Below are 13,726 nucleotides of genomic sequence, written 5' to 3' on the forward strand. Positions count from 1 at the left end.
TAACTCATTTTGAGCTTCAATCTATTATAAATCCCCAATCTTTCTCAGAGGGAGAAAAATCTTCTAACTATTCTTGTCTCCCCCTCTTATATTTGTCAAATTGATTTTTTTTGGCATCCGAGTATAAGATTGTTTCTATTAAATTTCACGATATTCATTATTTCAAAGGGAGTTTTCCAGTGAGGAAGCATATGGGCAACTCCAATGTATATTTGGGCTTGGAGAGTTTTTTGGGACACTGAGATGTTAAGTGATTTTTCCCAGAGCCACGTGGCTTGCCATGTCAATGACAGAATGTGAATATGCAAGTTCTTGACCCTTGAGGCTGGCTTTCTGAGGTCCACTACATGATTCTGTTTCTCCTAAGTTTCTGAGAGGATTATAAAATGCTGTATAAAATCACTTCCTTCTGTGGATGAACGGGATCAAGGAAAACATCCTCAGCTAAAACCTAAAGGAAGAGTAGAGATTTCAAGAGTCAGAGGTGGGCAAAGGGAGAGCATCCTAGGCAAATACCATGGACAAGGTACAGAGATGAGAAAGACATAACAGAATGAACGTGTTCAGAGATGAGCAATTGGCTAAAATATAAGAGGGAAGCAATGTGAGCCAAACCTGGGAAGATTGGTTGAAACCAAGATTTAGAGAGCATGGGAATTCTAAGGAATTGTTCTTTATTCAGCAGGTAAAGGAAAAACCAAAGAAGGATTTGTGATTTTGGTGGTGGTGATGATGAGGTTTGTTTTGAGCAGGGACTCAAATATATGTTGAATATCTAGATTCCTTTAGTTAAATCAGAGGCCTGCATTTTTCCAGGTACCTCTTTGTTCTACATAGAGTCCTTTTTCTTTATGAAATTTCTAACTTGATCAAAAAAATTTGAATTACTCATCAATCCAGCATGGCAGAAACAGAGGTGCCCCATGTACAGACAGAAGGTGGCACTAGGAGGGCAAACAAACATTTCTCTTCAAGCATGATAGAAGTGGTTACTAAGGACCCCTCAGAAGCTTCCCCTAAGCCACTGGTCCTCAGTTCAATTTCCATCAACTTAGGGGAGTAACCTCAATGGAGATGTGATCCTTGCAGTTGGATCTGCTGGACCTATAGCCTATACCTCTTCAGCAGCCATGGATACTGGGGATTCTATATGTAATATAAAATATATTATTGTAAAAAATCACATACACATGTAAACTTGTATATTATGTTATTGTCAACCTGGAAAAGAAAGTTCTTGCCACCAGAGTCCTCACTACCAAATGAATATAATTTTATCATAAAATTGATAAAATTAAAATATGACAATAAAAATGCATTTGTACATCATCCTTATCTTCCTTCTGCACTCCAGATTAATTGGGTTACTTGCTATCCAGACCTCTGAGCCCTACCATCTGTCCTGACATCGAACACTCTCCCTTGTGTTAATCTTCACTCCACCTCATCTGCACACAGGACTGATCATACTGTTGATTTCATCTTACCCATAACTGCTCTATCTCCAACATATTAAATTATGATTTTTTTTCCAGCCACAGCCTCCTATCTTTCCATCTCTCTCTCTGCCTCACTCTTACCAAGCCTATTTTTATCCTCTCCATGACTACCAGACACTCCACAATTTCGTATTCTCCTAGTGTATCAGACTTGCTATAACCTCATTTTGCTTCTCTTCATAATTTTGATCCTATAGTTAAACTAGATCAACCTTATACTTCACTCCACTCTTCATTGCCCCTCTACCCTATTATTTGACAAACTTTCAATCCAGTGACTTATTCCACCAAAATATTTCTTCATTCCTGCCCCAAAGCTCTTATAATTGGGTCACTAGATACACTACAAATGCAAGTGATCTAATTTTGTCTGGCCCTCACTGCTACATGACGATCCTTTTGTTTTTCCCATGATTAATTCAATTGCACTCCCCTCAATTGCTATTCCAAATTTTCTTTCTTTGAGCCTCTCATCCTCTGCCCTTCGCTCTATCTTAAGAGAGGAACTTCCTATTTTAACAAGAAAATAGAGGCCATCTGTTCTTCTCAGAACAGCACAAAAACCATCAGATATCATCTCTCAATCTTTCTTCAAAGCCTATGATTTAAACTTGGACAAAAAGATGGCCCATCGTCTTGTAATTTGTGATCCCATCCCTCCTCATCTCCCTTAGGAATATGTCCCATTGATCAACTTCCCCTCATCCTCACCCTGTTCAAACTCTCCCTATCCACTGACTCCCCTCCCATGAGGAAGGTCTTCCCTCTATTTTTGTCAACAAGATAAGGTCCCACCTCAATTGATGTAATCACAGAAGGTCCAGGCGCCTTTAATAAATCCACAGGGTAAACTAGGTGTTAAAGGCATTTTTCCTACAAACTAAGAATCCTTAATCTGAAGAGACAATACAGCTCTGTGACCTTTGGGCTCAGGCAGAGGATGTTACACAGGAAGCATCTTGTGACTGCCTGAATTAGACATACCTCTCTACTTACATACAAACTGAGGAATCAGTCTAGCTGTGAACCACTTTAGCAGTAAATCAGTTCAATCATGAAGGACTCCAAGTTCCGAATTTAAGGAATCAGGATCCAAAATTAGAATCAAACCCTTGTGAGGGAATTATTAGAGAGAGGAGGAAGAACATGTTTTTTTTTTCAAATTTATTTCTCTTCCTCTCCACACTGACTATGTCATCTGAAATACCAGGGAAGCAGCAAACAGTAAATGCATCAATATAAAATCAACTATCTCCTTCCCTGATCAGGTGCCTATCTGTTAGCATCTGTTTGTCCTTGGGTGTCATTTTGTTTCCACCTAAAAGCACACAACAAACCCAGCTGAGAACAGAGTGACATACCAAGGACAAATGGAGAGTGAAAGAGGCAGCTCCAAGGAACGTGTCTCCTTGTACTAGGGAAGAATAGGTCAGAAAGGGCCAGGAGTAGGAAATTACCCCTCTGACATACATTTATCTTACACCTGTCCTTGTTCTCTTAGTCTGCACTCACTCTTCCCAAGGATGTGTATATATTTGTCAGGGAGTGTGTCCCAGCTTTTGAAATATTGTGGAATATTTTATACCAAATGCTATTATATTATCTCAGTAAACACTTTTGCTTAAAACTAATTCAATGGCTTGGGTGATTATTTAAGGTGGACATATAAGCAGAGGGCTCATGAATGATAAAACTAGAAACCCTGCCTAGAATTGGGGGAGCAGGATTATCCCATAGTAAAATGCATGCTCCTTGAGAATAGTAGTGTTTTATTTAATATGTATGGGATTGCCTGTTATCTAGGGGAGGGAGTAGAGGGAGGGAGGGGAAAATTTGGAAAAAATAAATATAAGGGATAATCTTATAAAAAATTACTCATGCATATGTACTGTCAAAAAATTTTTATAATGATAAAATTAATAAAAAAAAATAAAATAAAAATAAAAAATGTGAAAATTAAAAAAAAAGAATAGTAGTGTTTTGTTCTTGCCTTTGTATCATAACTATCTAGTCAGAGGCAGTATAATAGTGTATATATTGTAGGTTTGGACTCAAGGAGATCTAGATTCAAGCCCTGCTTATCACCTGGACTAGCTTTGAGCCCATAAGCAAATTCCGAGACTATAATTTGGAGATGTGCCATTCTTCCTCGAGGGAGGGAATTGCCATGATGCTTTCTCAACACTAATGAAATCACAAAGAATTTCATTCAGTACCCTAAAATTCTTCTCTGAAGAATAAACATTTCTTATAAAATCACATCAGTGTACCTGTATTACCCATGTTGGGATCTGTCTACATGAATCCCATCTGTCCTTGAAGGGTCAACTCAAGTCTTCTCTCCTGCCCTGTTTTCCCTCATTACTCCAACTGCAAGTGATCTCTTCTAAAGAATTCCGCAGTGAGCATTGGCTGAACCAAATGGTTGCTCATTTGGCTTTTACTAATAATGCTTTTTGCTGTTCAGTTGTTTCAGTCTTGTCTGACTCTTTATGGCCCAATATTGACAGAAATATTGGAGTAATTTGCCATCTCCTTCTCCATTCCATTCTACAGGTGAAGAAATTGAAGTAAACAAATTGAGGCTGGAGTTGAACTCAAATTTCCCTGAATCGAGGCCCAGCACTCTATCTACTGAGCCACATAGCTTCCCTGTACTAATTGTAACTGAGGCTAATTTTTAAAATTTTTATTGCTTTTCACACATGGCTGGTTACTTCCTAAGGCAAGATTTGAACTCAGGTTTTCCTGATGCCATGTCCAATAATGTTACCCACTACACCACCTAATTAGGTGGTGTATTAATTAATTAATCTTTTTATATGTCCTGGAATTTTACCTCTGCAATTGATCTGCCCCAGACATAAAAACCATCTTCATGTTCATGACCGCTGAGGTAAGCGAAGACTCTTTTTGTGTTGGGCTGAAGATACAGGCTGGTTTGTTTAGTTGACACTGGAGAATTGCATTTGGTCTCATGGCTTTGGACCTCAGTAAGGCGTGCCTAGTGAAAGAGGAGCATCAGGGACATCATATTAATGAGTTTAGCTTGGGGAAGATTGAGGATTCTGGGGAAAATCAAGAAAGGGATTGGAGACCTTAGGCAAGAAATCAAAGAGAATTGAGGTATGTTTACTTTATCATCAACAATATAGGCACTAAATCTAATCAAATGAATTAATCTGAATCAAAAATAACTATAGCACTAATAATAATCATAGCTGGCATTTTGTAACATTTTATGGAAGGTCATCAAAGCCATAAGTACTGTCTCATTTGATCCTCATAACTACCATGGGAGGTAGGTATTATTATTATTATTATTATTACTTCCATTTTACAGATAAGAAATTAAGACAGACGGAACTTTATAATAGATAGATTTGCCTAGAATAAAACAGCTAATAAATATCTGAGGAAGGATTTGAATACGGCTCTTCCCAGTTCTAATCTGAGCACATTATTCAGTATGTGTAGCTACATAAATATACATAGACTTACATATACATATTACTCTCTCTATGAGAGAGAGAGAGAGAAAAATAGAAAGAGAGAGAAAGAGAGAGAGACAGGGAGAGAGAGAGAGAAAGAGAGAGAGAGAGAGAGAGAGAAAGAGAGAGAGAGAGAGAGAGAGAGAGAGAGAGAGAGAGAGAGAGAGAGAGAGAGAAAATAAAGTAAGAAAGAGAAAGAGGAGAGGAAATAGAGAGACAGAGACTACTACCTCCTAGTTCTAGGCCATCCCCTGCCATTAATTCACACAGAAGTGCCCATTCATTGCATAAAGAGGAATCACAGAGTTTTTCCCCTTTAGTTCTATTTTTTTCTTTCACAATATGACTAATATAGAAATATGATTAAAATTTGTATACATATAAAACCAATATCAGATTTCTGTCTCGGAGAGGAGGGAGACAAAAGAAGAAGGGAATAAAAATTTGACATTCAGAATCTTAGAAAATGTAATACCGAAATCTATTTTTACATGTAATTAGAAAAAATAAAATATTATAATGTAGAAAAATGAAGAAAACACTAATAAAAATGCACATAAGAAGAAAAAAGAGGAGTCACAGAAGACATGAAGAAAGTTTTCTAAACATGTGCACCCCATCCTCTGAATATATGATTTCTATGTAGTTTCTGGATATGTTTATGTGCAGTTTTATGTGGGCATAGGTGTGAGTTCATATGTGTTTTAAAGTCATAAACTTATTTCTGTTCTCTTAAAAGCCTCTTAAGGAGTTTCATGATTCAGAATCTGGGTCTTCACTTGCTGAATTTCAGACACTCAGCTATACACATATACATATTTCTGGACTGGTCACAGACAGAGCTAAAACTCATTTTTAAGCTCACAGTAATTCAATGATAAGCACTCATCTTCTGGCCAGTACTTCAGCCTATTTGGTCGTACGAGAAATCCTATTTCTGAGATGTCATATTTCCCCAAGAACCTTGACTTTTACTTCTCTGTACATTTTCCAATTTTGAGAAATCTTCCCACAGGGAGACAGCACATTTGGGTGGAAACTTCTCCAAAACATTTGGGGGGGGATTGGAAATGTGGCGTTTTCCCAGGTCCCCATCACCAATCATCTCACTAGAGCTGACCTTTCTCTTCCCTTCTCTTTATGAACAGCAATACTGACTGATTAACCATATGGATCGAAACCACTTTCTGAATTTCATTCTTCTGAATGTCTCCATTGCAATTAGTTTTTTACTCTTTGCTCTTTTCACATATTGAGACAGACCCTTAGGAGTGATGAGCAATGAAGCCATAAGACTCATCTTTCGGGTACTCAGTGTAATTGCCTATGTACATATCCACTGGGCCTTTTTCTCCACTTTGCTAAGGTCATAATTCATGGTCCCCATTCAAACAAAACACACTTTGGTTGGAGTTGTCCATCCATTCAGCTCCCCTTCCAACTTTACAACCACTCTTAACTGGCTAGACATGGAGGAGAGAGCAAAGATGCATTTTTCTCAATTCTATCTTTGGATGTTGGTAGGATCCAGGCTGAGTTCTGACATACCTTAGCACTTATAATGTACTTCAGTAATTTCCTCTCCTCCAGAGAGGGCTCCATCCAGTTACCTTTGAGTACTGTGCCCCTACCAGGGCAAATGGGGTAAAGTCCGTTTCCAGGATTACTCTCAAAGACTCTTCGTCCTATCAGGAAAATTTGGAGATTCTAAGTTTTCAAGTAAGTACAGGCTTTCTATTTTACATAATTCATATTTTATTTACCCTTTGCTTAGACTAATTCCCCCTAAATAATAACCACTAATATTTCTATCGGTCTTTAAGGTTTAGAAAGTGCTTTCAAATATAGTTTCATTTGAATCCTGGTGATAACCTTAAAAGGTAAGTGCTATTATTATTGTTATTATTCCCATTTTATAGATGAAGAGACTGAGGCTCAGGGATAGAAAAGTAATTTGCCTAGGATGATACAGATCACAGGTGTCAAGCTCAAGTTTTCCTGACTCCAAAGCCAGATCTGTATCTACTATGGCACCTGGCCATAATAATGAGAGACTACATCAAGAATCTGGAATTTGCATCAATATGGGAAGTCCAAGAAAGATTTATTCCCATCTTTAATGTGTACATAGTCAAGGCACTGCTCAGATAAGTTAAGTAATTTGTCCATAGTCACCCTGTTATTAAGTCCTGGAGGAAGTACTTGAACCTAAAAAGTATTTTCTGACTCCAAATTCAACACTCTACTATCCAAAGCTGTCTTTTAATACAATAAAAATATAGAGGTGACACAAGGATTCATTGCTTCCTACAGTTTGCTCATTGATTCATTCATCACGTGCAAATAAAAGATAAAATCTAGAAAAACTCTAGCTTAAAAGCAGTGGCTTGAACTAGAACTGAACTGGGTAGAATTGCCTTTGCTATTTGGGTGTGAGTTCCTCAAGAGGTAGGAATGTATTAGATCAGATAAGGCATTTATTAAACTAGATACTGTGCCCCTGTTCTATTTCTATTTCCAGTACATAGACTGTGCTTTGCATCTAGTAAGTGCTTAATAAGTGCTTTTTCATTCATTCATTTGTTCATTTATTAAGACAAAAGTAGAGGTTGAGATAGAGCTATTTCTGACATAGTTGGCTCCTTCCCAATCAAACAAATTAATTATTGTTCCTTTCTTATAGAACATACCATGACAGAATTTATAGTGGTGGAAGGATGCTAAAAATCAAAGATGTGAAGGCAGGAAAAACATGGTATTTTTTTCTCTTTTTTTATTAAAGCTTTTTATTTTCAAAACATATGCATGGATAATTTTTCAACATTGACCCCCCCAAAAACTTTGTGTTCCAAATTTTCCCCTTCTTCCCCCTACTCCCTCCCTAAATAGCAATATATGCTAAACATATTAAATATATGTTAAATCATATATATATATATATATGTATGTATGGTGTATATATTATATAAATATATATATATATATATATATATATATCATATATATATATATATATATATATACAATTATCCAACTTAGTATTTTTCAAGCCACGGTAGCTGATCTAGTTTAGGGGGAAACATACATCACAAAAAGGGGAGTTAAGTGAAAGTTTGAGGGGAATCTTGAAGAGAAGGCTGTACAGCCCAGGTCTTTCAGTTATGCATAAAGCAGGACCACTTTGGGCAATAACACTGTGCCTTTCTCAAGCCTAATGTCCATGGGCCCAGTTCCACTGTGATTTACTCAGAGAGAATTCACTGGTGACCTATATTGCCACGACCACTTCCATTAGACTGGGAAGATTTGTTTTGTTCTTCTATCATATCCACAATTAGCTTCATGGCCTGAGGTTTAAGCATTTCTAAAATAATAATTAACTCAAGAGATAGAAGTCTTTTTTGCTTCCATCTAATCACACCCCGGGAGCATGATTAGCTCCTGACACCTTTTCTGTGCCCTTTGTTCTTAAAGAAGCTGAAAAGATAGAACACTCTATGGTATTGGATGCTAAGAAACAGTTAGCCAGGATTTAAGACATGGAAATTTCTGCATTTAAAAAGGGGGCCACATCCAACAAAGGAGCTATAAGAAGAGATAAATAAAATATTACACATGCATATTAAAATGTCTTCTTTTTCCATTTTACAAACATTCATAGGGATTTGCTTTGTTCCTTTAAAAAGGTATTCAATCAAGAAATTAGGCTTTTGAGAGTTTTTTGTAAATCTTAAGGTGAAGTTTATTCTCAGTTGTCTAGGGTTACTGTCAGGTATGAAATAGACTCGAGGAGTAAAGTTTCTTAGAGATGGATGATAATAATAAGAATAACTACAATTTATATAGTGTTTGCCAGCCATTTTATTTTGTGTGTGTAATATACACATATATATGTACACACACACACACATATATATGTATATATATATACACATATATGTGTATATATATATATGTGTGTGTATATATAAAATCTTAAGTGAGGCAGCCAGGTGGTACAGGAAGAGAGTTCTGGACTTGAAATCAAAAAATCCTGAATTCAAATCTAGCCTCAGACTCATCCTAGAAATTGCCTCAATTTCTTCTCTATAAAATGGGGATAATAGGAACTAATTTCCAGGGATATTGGAATAAAATGAAGCAATATTTCTAAGGCACTCTGTAAACCTTAAAGTACTAAATGTAGGCTAGTTATTAGAGGAGGAGGATGGTGGTGGTGGTAAGAATGCCTATAACAACCCTGTGAGGTAAGTAACACCAGAGTTTTGTTTTGTTTTGTTTTGTTTTGTTTTGTTTTGTTTTGTTTTGTTTTGTTTTTATCTCTTTTTACAGTTGAAGAAATTGAGACTTGGAAAGGTTAAGGAATACATGCAAGGTCGTGTCAGAGATCATATTTGAATCCAAGTTTTCCTGACCCTAAATTCAACCCTTTATCCACTAGCTGAGGGATTTATGACTGTATTTCGGCACAAATCCCTTTAGCAATCCAGTAAAGCAGTCAGTACTTTTCTCAGAATAGTATTTGTTGCCAATTTGATTAAAGGAAATGCAAAACTTCAGTTAGAGATTAGTGAAAAGAGATTTTCTGCCATCCAAGTTCATGGAGCCCCTGAAATACATCCATGAAACCCCAAGTTAGGAATCTGTGAACTAGATTATAATTTGCCTGTTTAGGCTCAATCCAGTGATTTCACACATCATGTACACCTGGTACAGCAACTTCCTCCACCAGAACAGGGGAGTCACATGTCTGTAACATCCGGTCTTGGAGAATTTCCTGGGGCACTAGGAACTTAAGTTACTCACTCAGGGTCACTCATCCTGACTCCAAAGCTGATTTTTCATGACTTAAAATGTGAGAATTTTACTGAAAAAATTTTGTAGTACAGGGCAGTGAGTAGAGTGATTAGGAAGACTCTCTTATATTCCCACTGGGATGAGATTAACCTGCTAATTTTAAATAAGGGGGAACTATGGAATCTGTAGAGGAGTTAATACTATAAATTTTGGAATTCTGCTCTGAGACCTTGATTTATGAGTGAATAAAGAAGTGTATGTTGATCTAGCTCAAACTCTCCAGAGTATGCATTCCAAGCCATCCATCCATCCATCCATCCATCCATCCATCCATCCATGCATCCATCATGAAGATGGCCAACATCAACATCTCTCTCTCTCTCTCTCTCTCTCTCTCTCTCTCTCTCTCTCTCTCTCTCTCTCTCTCTCTCTCTCTTTCTCTCTCTCTCTGTCTCTCTCTGTCTCTCTCTCTCTCTCTCTCTCTCTCTCTCTCTCTCTCTCTCTCTCTATCTGTCTCTCTCTCTGTCTCTCTCTCTCTCTTTCTCTCTCTCTCTGTCTCTCTCTCTCTCTGTCTCTCTCTCTCTGTCTCTCTCTCTCTTTCTCTCTCTCTCTGTCTCTCTCTCTCTCTGTCTCTCTCTCTCTGTCTCTCTCATCTCCATCTTTCTCTGTCTTTCTCTCTCTGTCTGTCTCTGGGTTTCTGTCTCTATGTCTCTGTTTATTCCTCTATCTCTCTGTCTCTCTCTGTGTCTCTGTCTCTATCTCTCTGTCTTTCTCTCTCTCTCTCTCTCTCTCTCTCTCTCTCTCTCTCTCTCTCTCTCTCTCTCTCTCTCTCTGACACACACACAATTCTTTCTGAGCTAACAGTAATAAAAATAGCACTCCTGAAGCTTCCAGAGAGTACAATCCCATAAGGATGTCTCTAATGTATCATCCCTGTAACCCTTTCACAAAAAGCCTCTCCACTGACCCCACCATTCCTCCACATGTTCAATCTCTCTCTACGAGAGTATAATCTACATGGGATAAGAATGACCTGCCTTTTGTATTTATGTCACCAGCTGCTACCTGGCATGTCATAGGTACTTAATACTATCCCCCCTTAATTCAAATCTCCATCTTCTCAAAGACATTTTCTTGTCTTCCTAATGGTATGGCTACTCCACTATGATGAACCATTTAAAATCACACATAATAAGATAACTGATGTAATTAAAACTCATCAGGAACTGAATGGACACCAACTGAAAGGGAGCAGTGCAAGGTATGGAAAACAACAAATTAATAGTCTCTGGCACCCCTTCTGGCTCATAAATTTATAACACTCATGATCTATGGTGACTTTTTAGGAAAATGAGATCTCCATGTGTACAACAAGTATTCATATATAATTGATAACTCTAGGAAGAAAACTATAATTGATTCAATCAGCCAATGAGATATAGAAAAAAAATGTTGTTGGTAAAAGGCTTTGGGGGAGAAGTCAGTGATAATTATAAATATTATGTATTTATTTACATATGTGTGTGTTTGTTTCATGCTAAACATATTTTACCCAACTAGTCATAAATGAGTACTTATTCATTTATAGCAAATTGTTACTAGCATCTTTTCAACATGATGCCATTTTATTTATGATGCACTTTAGCCACTTACACAGCACATCACTCTAAAGACATATAGTTAATAACAATAAGAGAGGGTTCTTTAAGTGGTTGAAGGTCACATGCCAACTTGCCCTTTGGAAATTGTCTCTCTAGAGCTCATGCTCAGCTATCAGAAACTCATAGGTGGAAGACAGAAACAGGGTTCATACCTAACAGAGACTATACAAAGCAGCTCCATTTTGGGAAACAGTTTTTCCAAAGGTCTATAATTCATGATCATCAGATTATTATGAAAATTGCTCAAATTGTTATGAAATACATCAATTCTATTTTTCTCATGGAGCCATCTCTCATATATACATGTGTTCTTTGTTGCTTCTATTAAATCTAATTTAAGTCCTTCCTTTGTTAAAGGTGCTGTCTTATGTGCTGGAGATACAGGTAAAATTTTTAAAAAAAATTGCTGTTCTCAACCAGTCAGCATTTATTAAGCACCTACTATGTGCCAGGCACTATACTAAGCTGGCAAGTAACTTATATTTTACACAGAAAATACAACAATTCTATGGATAAATTAATGCTATGTATTTTTGGGAGGGAAAAAAAGATGCTAGTAATTTGGGAATCAATGAAAGCTTTCTATAAATTGTCATAAAATAAATAAAAATTTTAAAAAGAAGTTAATGTAAACAAAAGAAGCCATCACTATTCCACGATCAGCTATATGATGAACCGTTTTAAGCTCCTATTTCCTAATCTGTAAAATTAAGTGGATGGATTAAATGAACCCAGAGGTGGCTTCTCAATCAAGTTCTTCAATTGTCTCTTCCCTGACCAATGAGCTTTCAAAACTGACCAATTTTTTTTTCCTACTCTGACTCCATAGCCAGAGTTTTCTTCACTGACCACACTGAATCCCCCCCAAAGGGATTCTTTTTTTCTTTGAAACTCATTAACTGTTTGATCTTTCCTATATATTTATGGTATTCTAACCTAAATTTATTTTTAAGTATGACTCATCCCTCTGGTTACTGGGAATTTTTCATGATTGTTATCTCTGGGATCTCATATAGGGGTTTCTACATTACAGATTAGGAAACAGGGACCCAGGGATTACAAATGATCTGTCCAAAGTCTTGCAGATAGTAGCATCAGAGAACGTATTTGAACTTAGGGTCTTTGAATCTAGAATCAATGTTTTAACTTGCTAGTTCTTTGATGTAATCATTGACAGATTAGGAAAGTCTCTGAAGAAGGGAAGATTTTGCCCCCAAAAATGTATGGGTCATATAGAGGGAGAAAAGGAGTTTAAGTTTAGGAGAGGTTGAGCATGTAACATGGGCAAGGTGTCTAATGTTTAACTATTAAAATAAAATCAATATTAGAGAAATGTGGAATTAGCAGTGAAATTTGTATTGCCTTTTATAACTGTGTTTTGTCTGTAGTTTATTAGCTAAATATCTATAGAGAGTAAAACATCAATCTGCAAATTAAGGTCATATTCTGAATTCAACAAAACATATTCTAGTTTTTTAATACTAACCTTTTAACTGTCTCATTTTATGTTTCATGACTTCCAGATCAGCCAAAATTCTGTCCTTTTTTAGCCAATTCTTTCTCTGAAGTTTTTCTGATCTTTGCAGAGCTGTAATCATAGAAACCCAGGGTTTTTATCTTGAATCCTCTTATCAACAGCAATTTATCACACAAGCCAATAATTTGTAATGCCCCTGGAAGTCCATGAGAAGGATCCAATTAGAGACAAGTAATTAAAAGGTGAGGGTCATCAAAAGAAACATCTTTGAAAGATGACAGAGCTTAAGGCATGTCCATTTGGAATCAAAGAGGGAGAAAAAATAGAACCATTGCTTTATTACAAGGATTTAGCATATGCAAAGGCCATCTTTCATCTCCTACTCCAGAAATCTATTCTGTGGTGATGGAAGCCTAGTTTGGAATCATTTGTTTTTTAAACACCCACCTACTGCCTAAAGGGGGCAATTCTTAAAAATGAAGATGTGCAGACAGGTCTTCCTCATGGTGAATTAAACTCATTTGTTATTTTGTAATGTATACCATTATTCGTAGCCTTGTACATAGAGAATCTCTTTATCACTTAAATTAGACATTTTCCCAGACAAAACATTCTATCCCCGTAAGAAAAAAAAAGGCACATCTGGGATATGAAGCCATCCATCCTCTTGAACATATGAATTGATAGACCCAACTACTCATCCTTTGCATAAATGTGGCACTAGGTTGACATGGACATACATTTAATTCATTTTCCATAAAGTGAAGTGGGAATTGATTCACTTCCTCCCCCCTTCCTCTT

At 36.8% G+C, this 13,726-nt stretch overlaps 1 protein-coding gene across 1 annotated transcript in view; it reads right to left on the reverse strand.

Moving 5' to 3' along the window:
- DCDC1 (doublecortin domain containing 1) overlaps positions 1 to 13,726 on the reverse strand; it is a 105,819-nt gene that overhangs the window by 21,064 nt on the left and 71,029 nt on the right. Inside the window, exons 13-15 of the mRNA XM_074276633.1 lie at positions 12,935 to 13,036; positions 6,539 to 6,675; positions 4,339 to 4,503 (exon numbers count right to left, since the gene is read on the reverse strand). Coding sequence (XP_074132734.1) covers positions 4,339 to 4,503; positions 6,539 to 6,675; positions 12,935 to 13,036 — 404 coding nt within the window. The remainder of the gene's footprint in view (positions 1 to 4,338; positions 4,504 to 6,538; positions 6,676 to 12,934; positions 13,037 to 13,726) is intronic.

The sequence above is a fragment of the Sminthopsis crassicaudata genome, chromosome 6 (assembly GCF_048593235.1).
Source record: "Sminthopsis crassicaudata isolate SCR6 chromosome 6, ASM4859323v1, whole genome shotgun sequence".
Taxonomy (NCBI): Eukaryota; Metazoa; Chordata; class Mammalia; order Dasyuromorphia; family Dasyuridae; genus Sminthopsis; species Sminthopsis crassicaudata.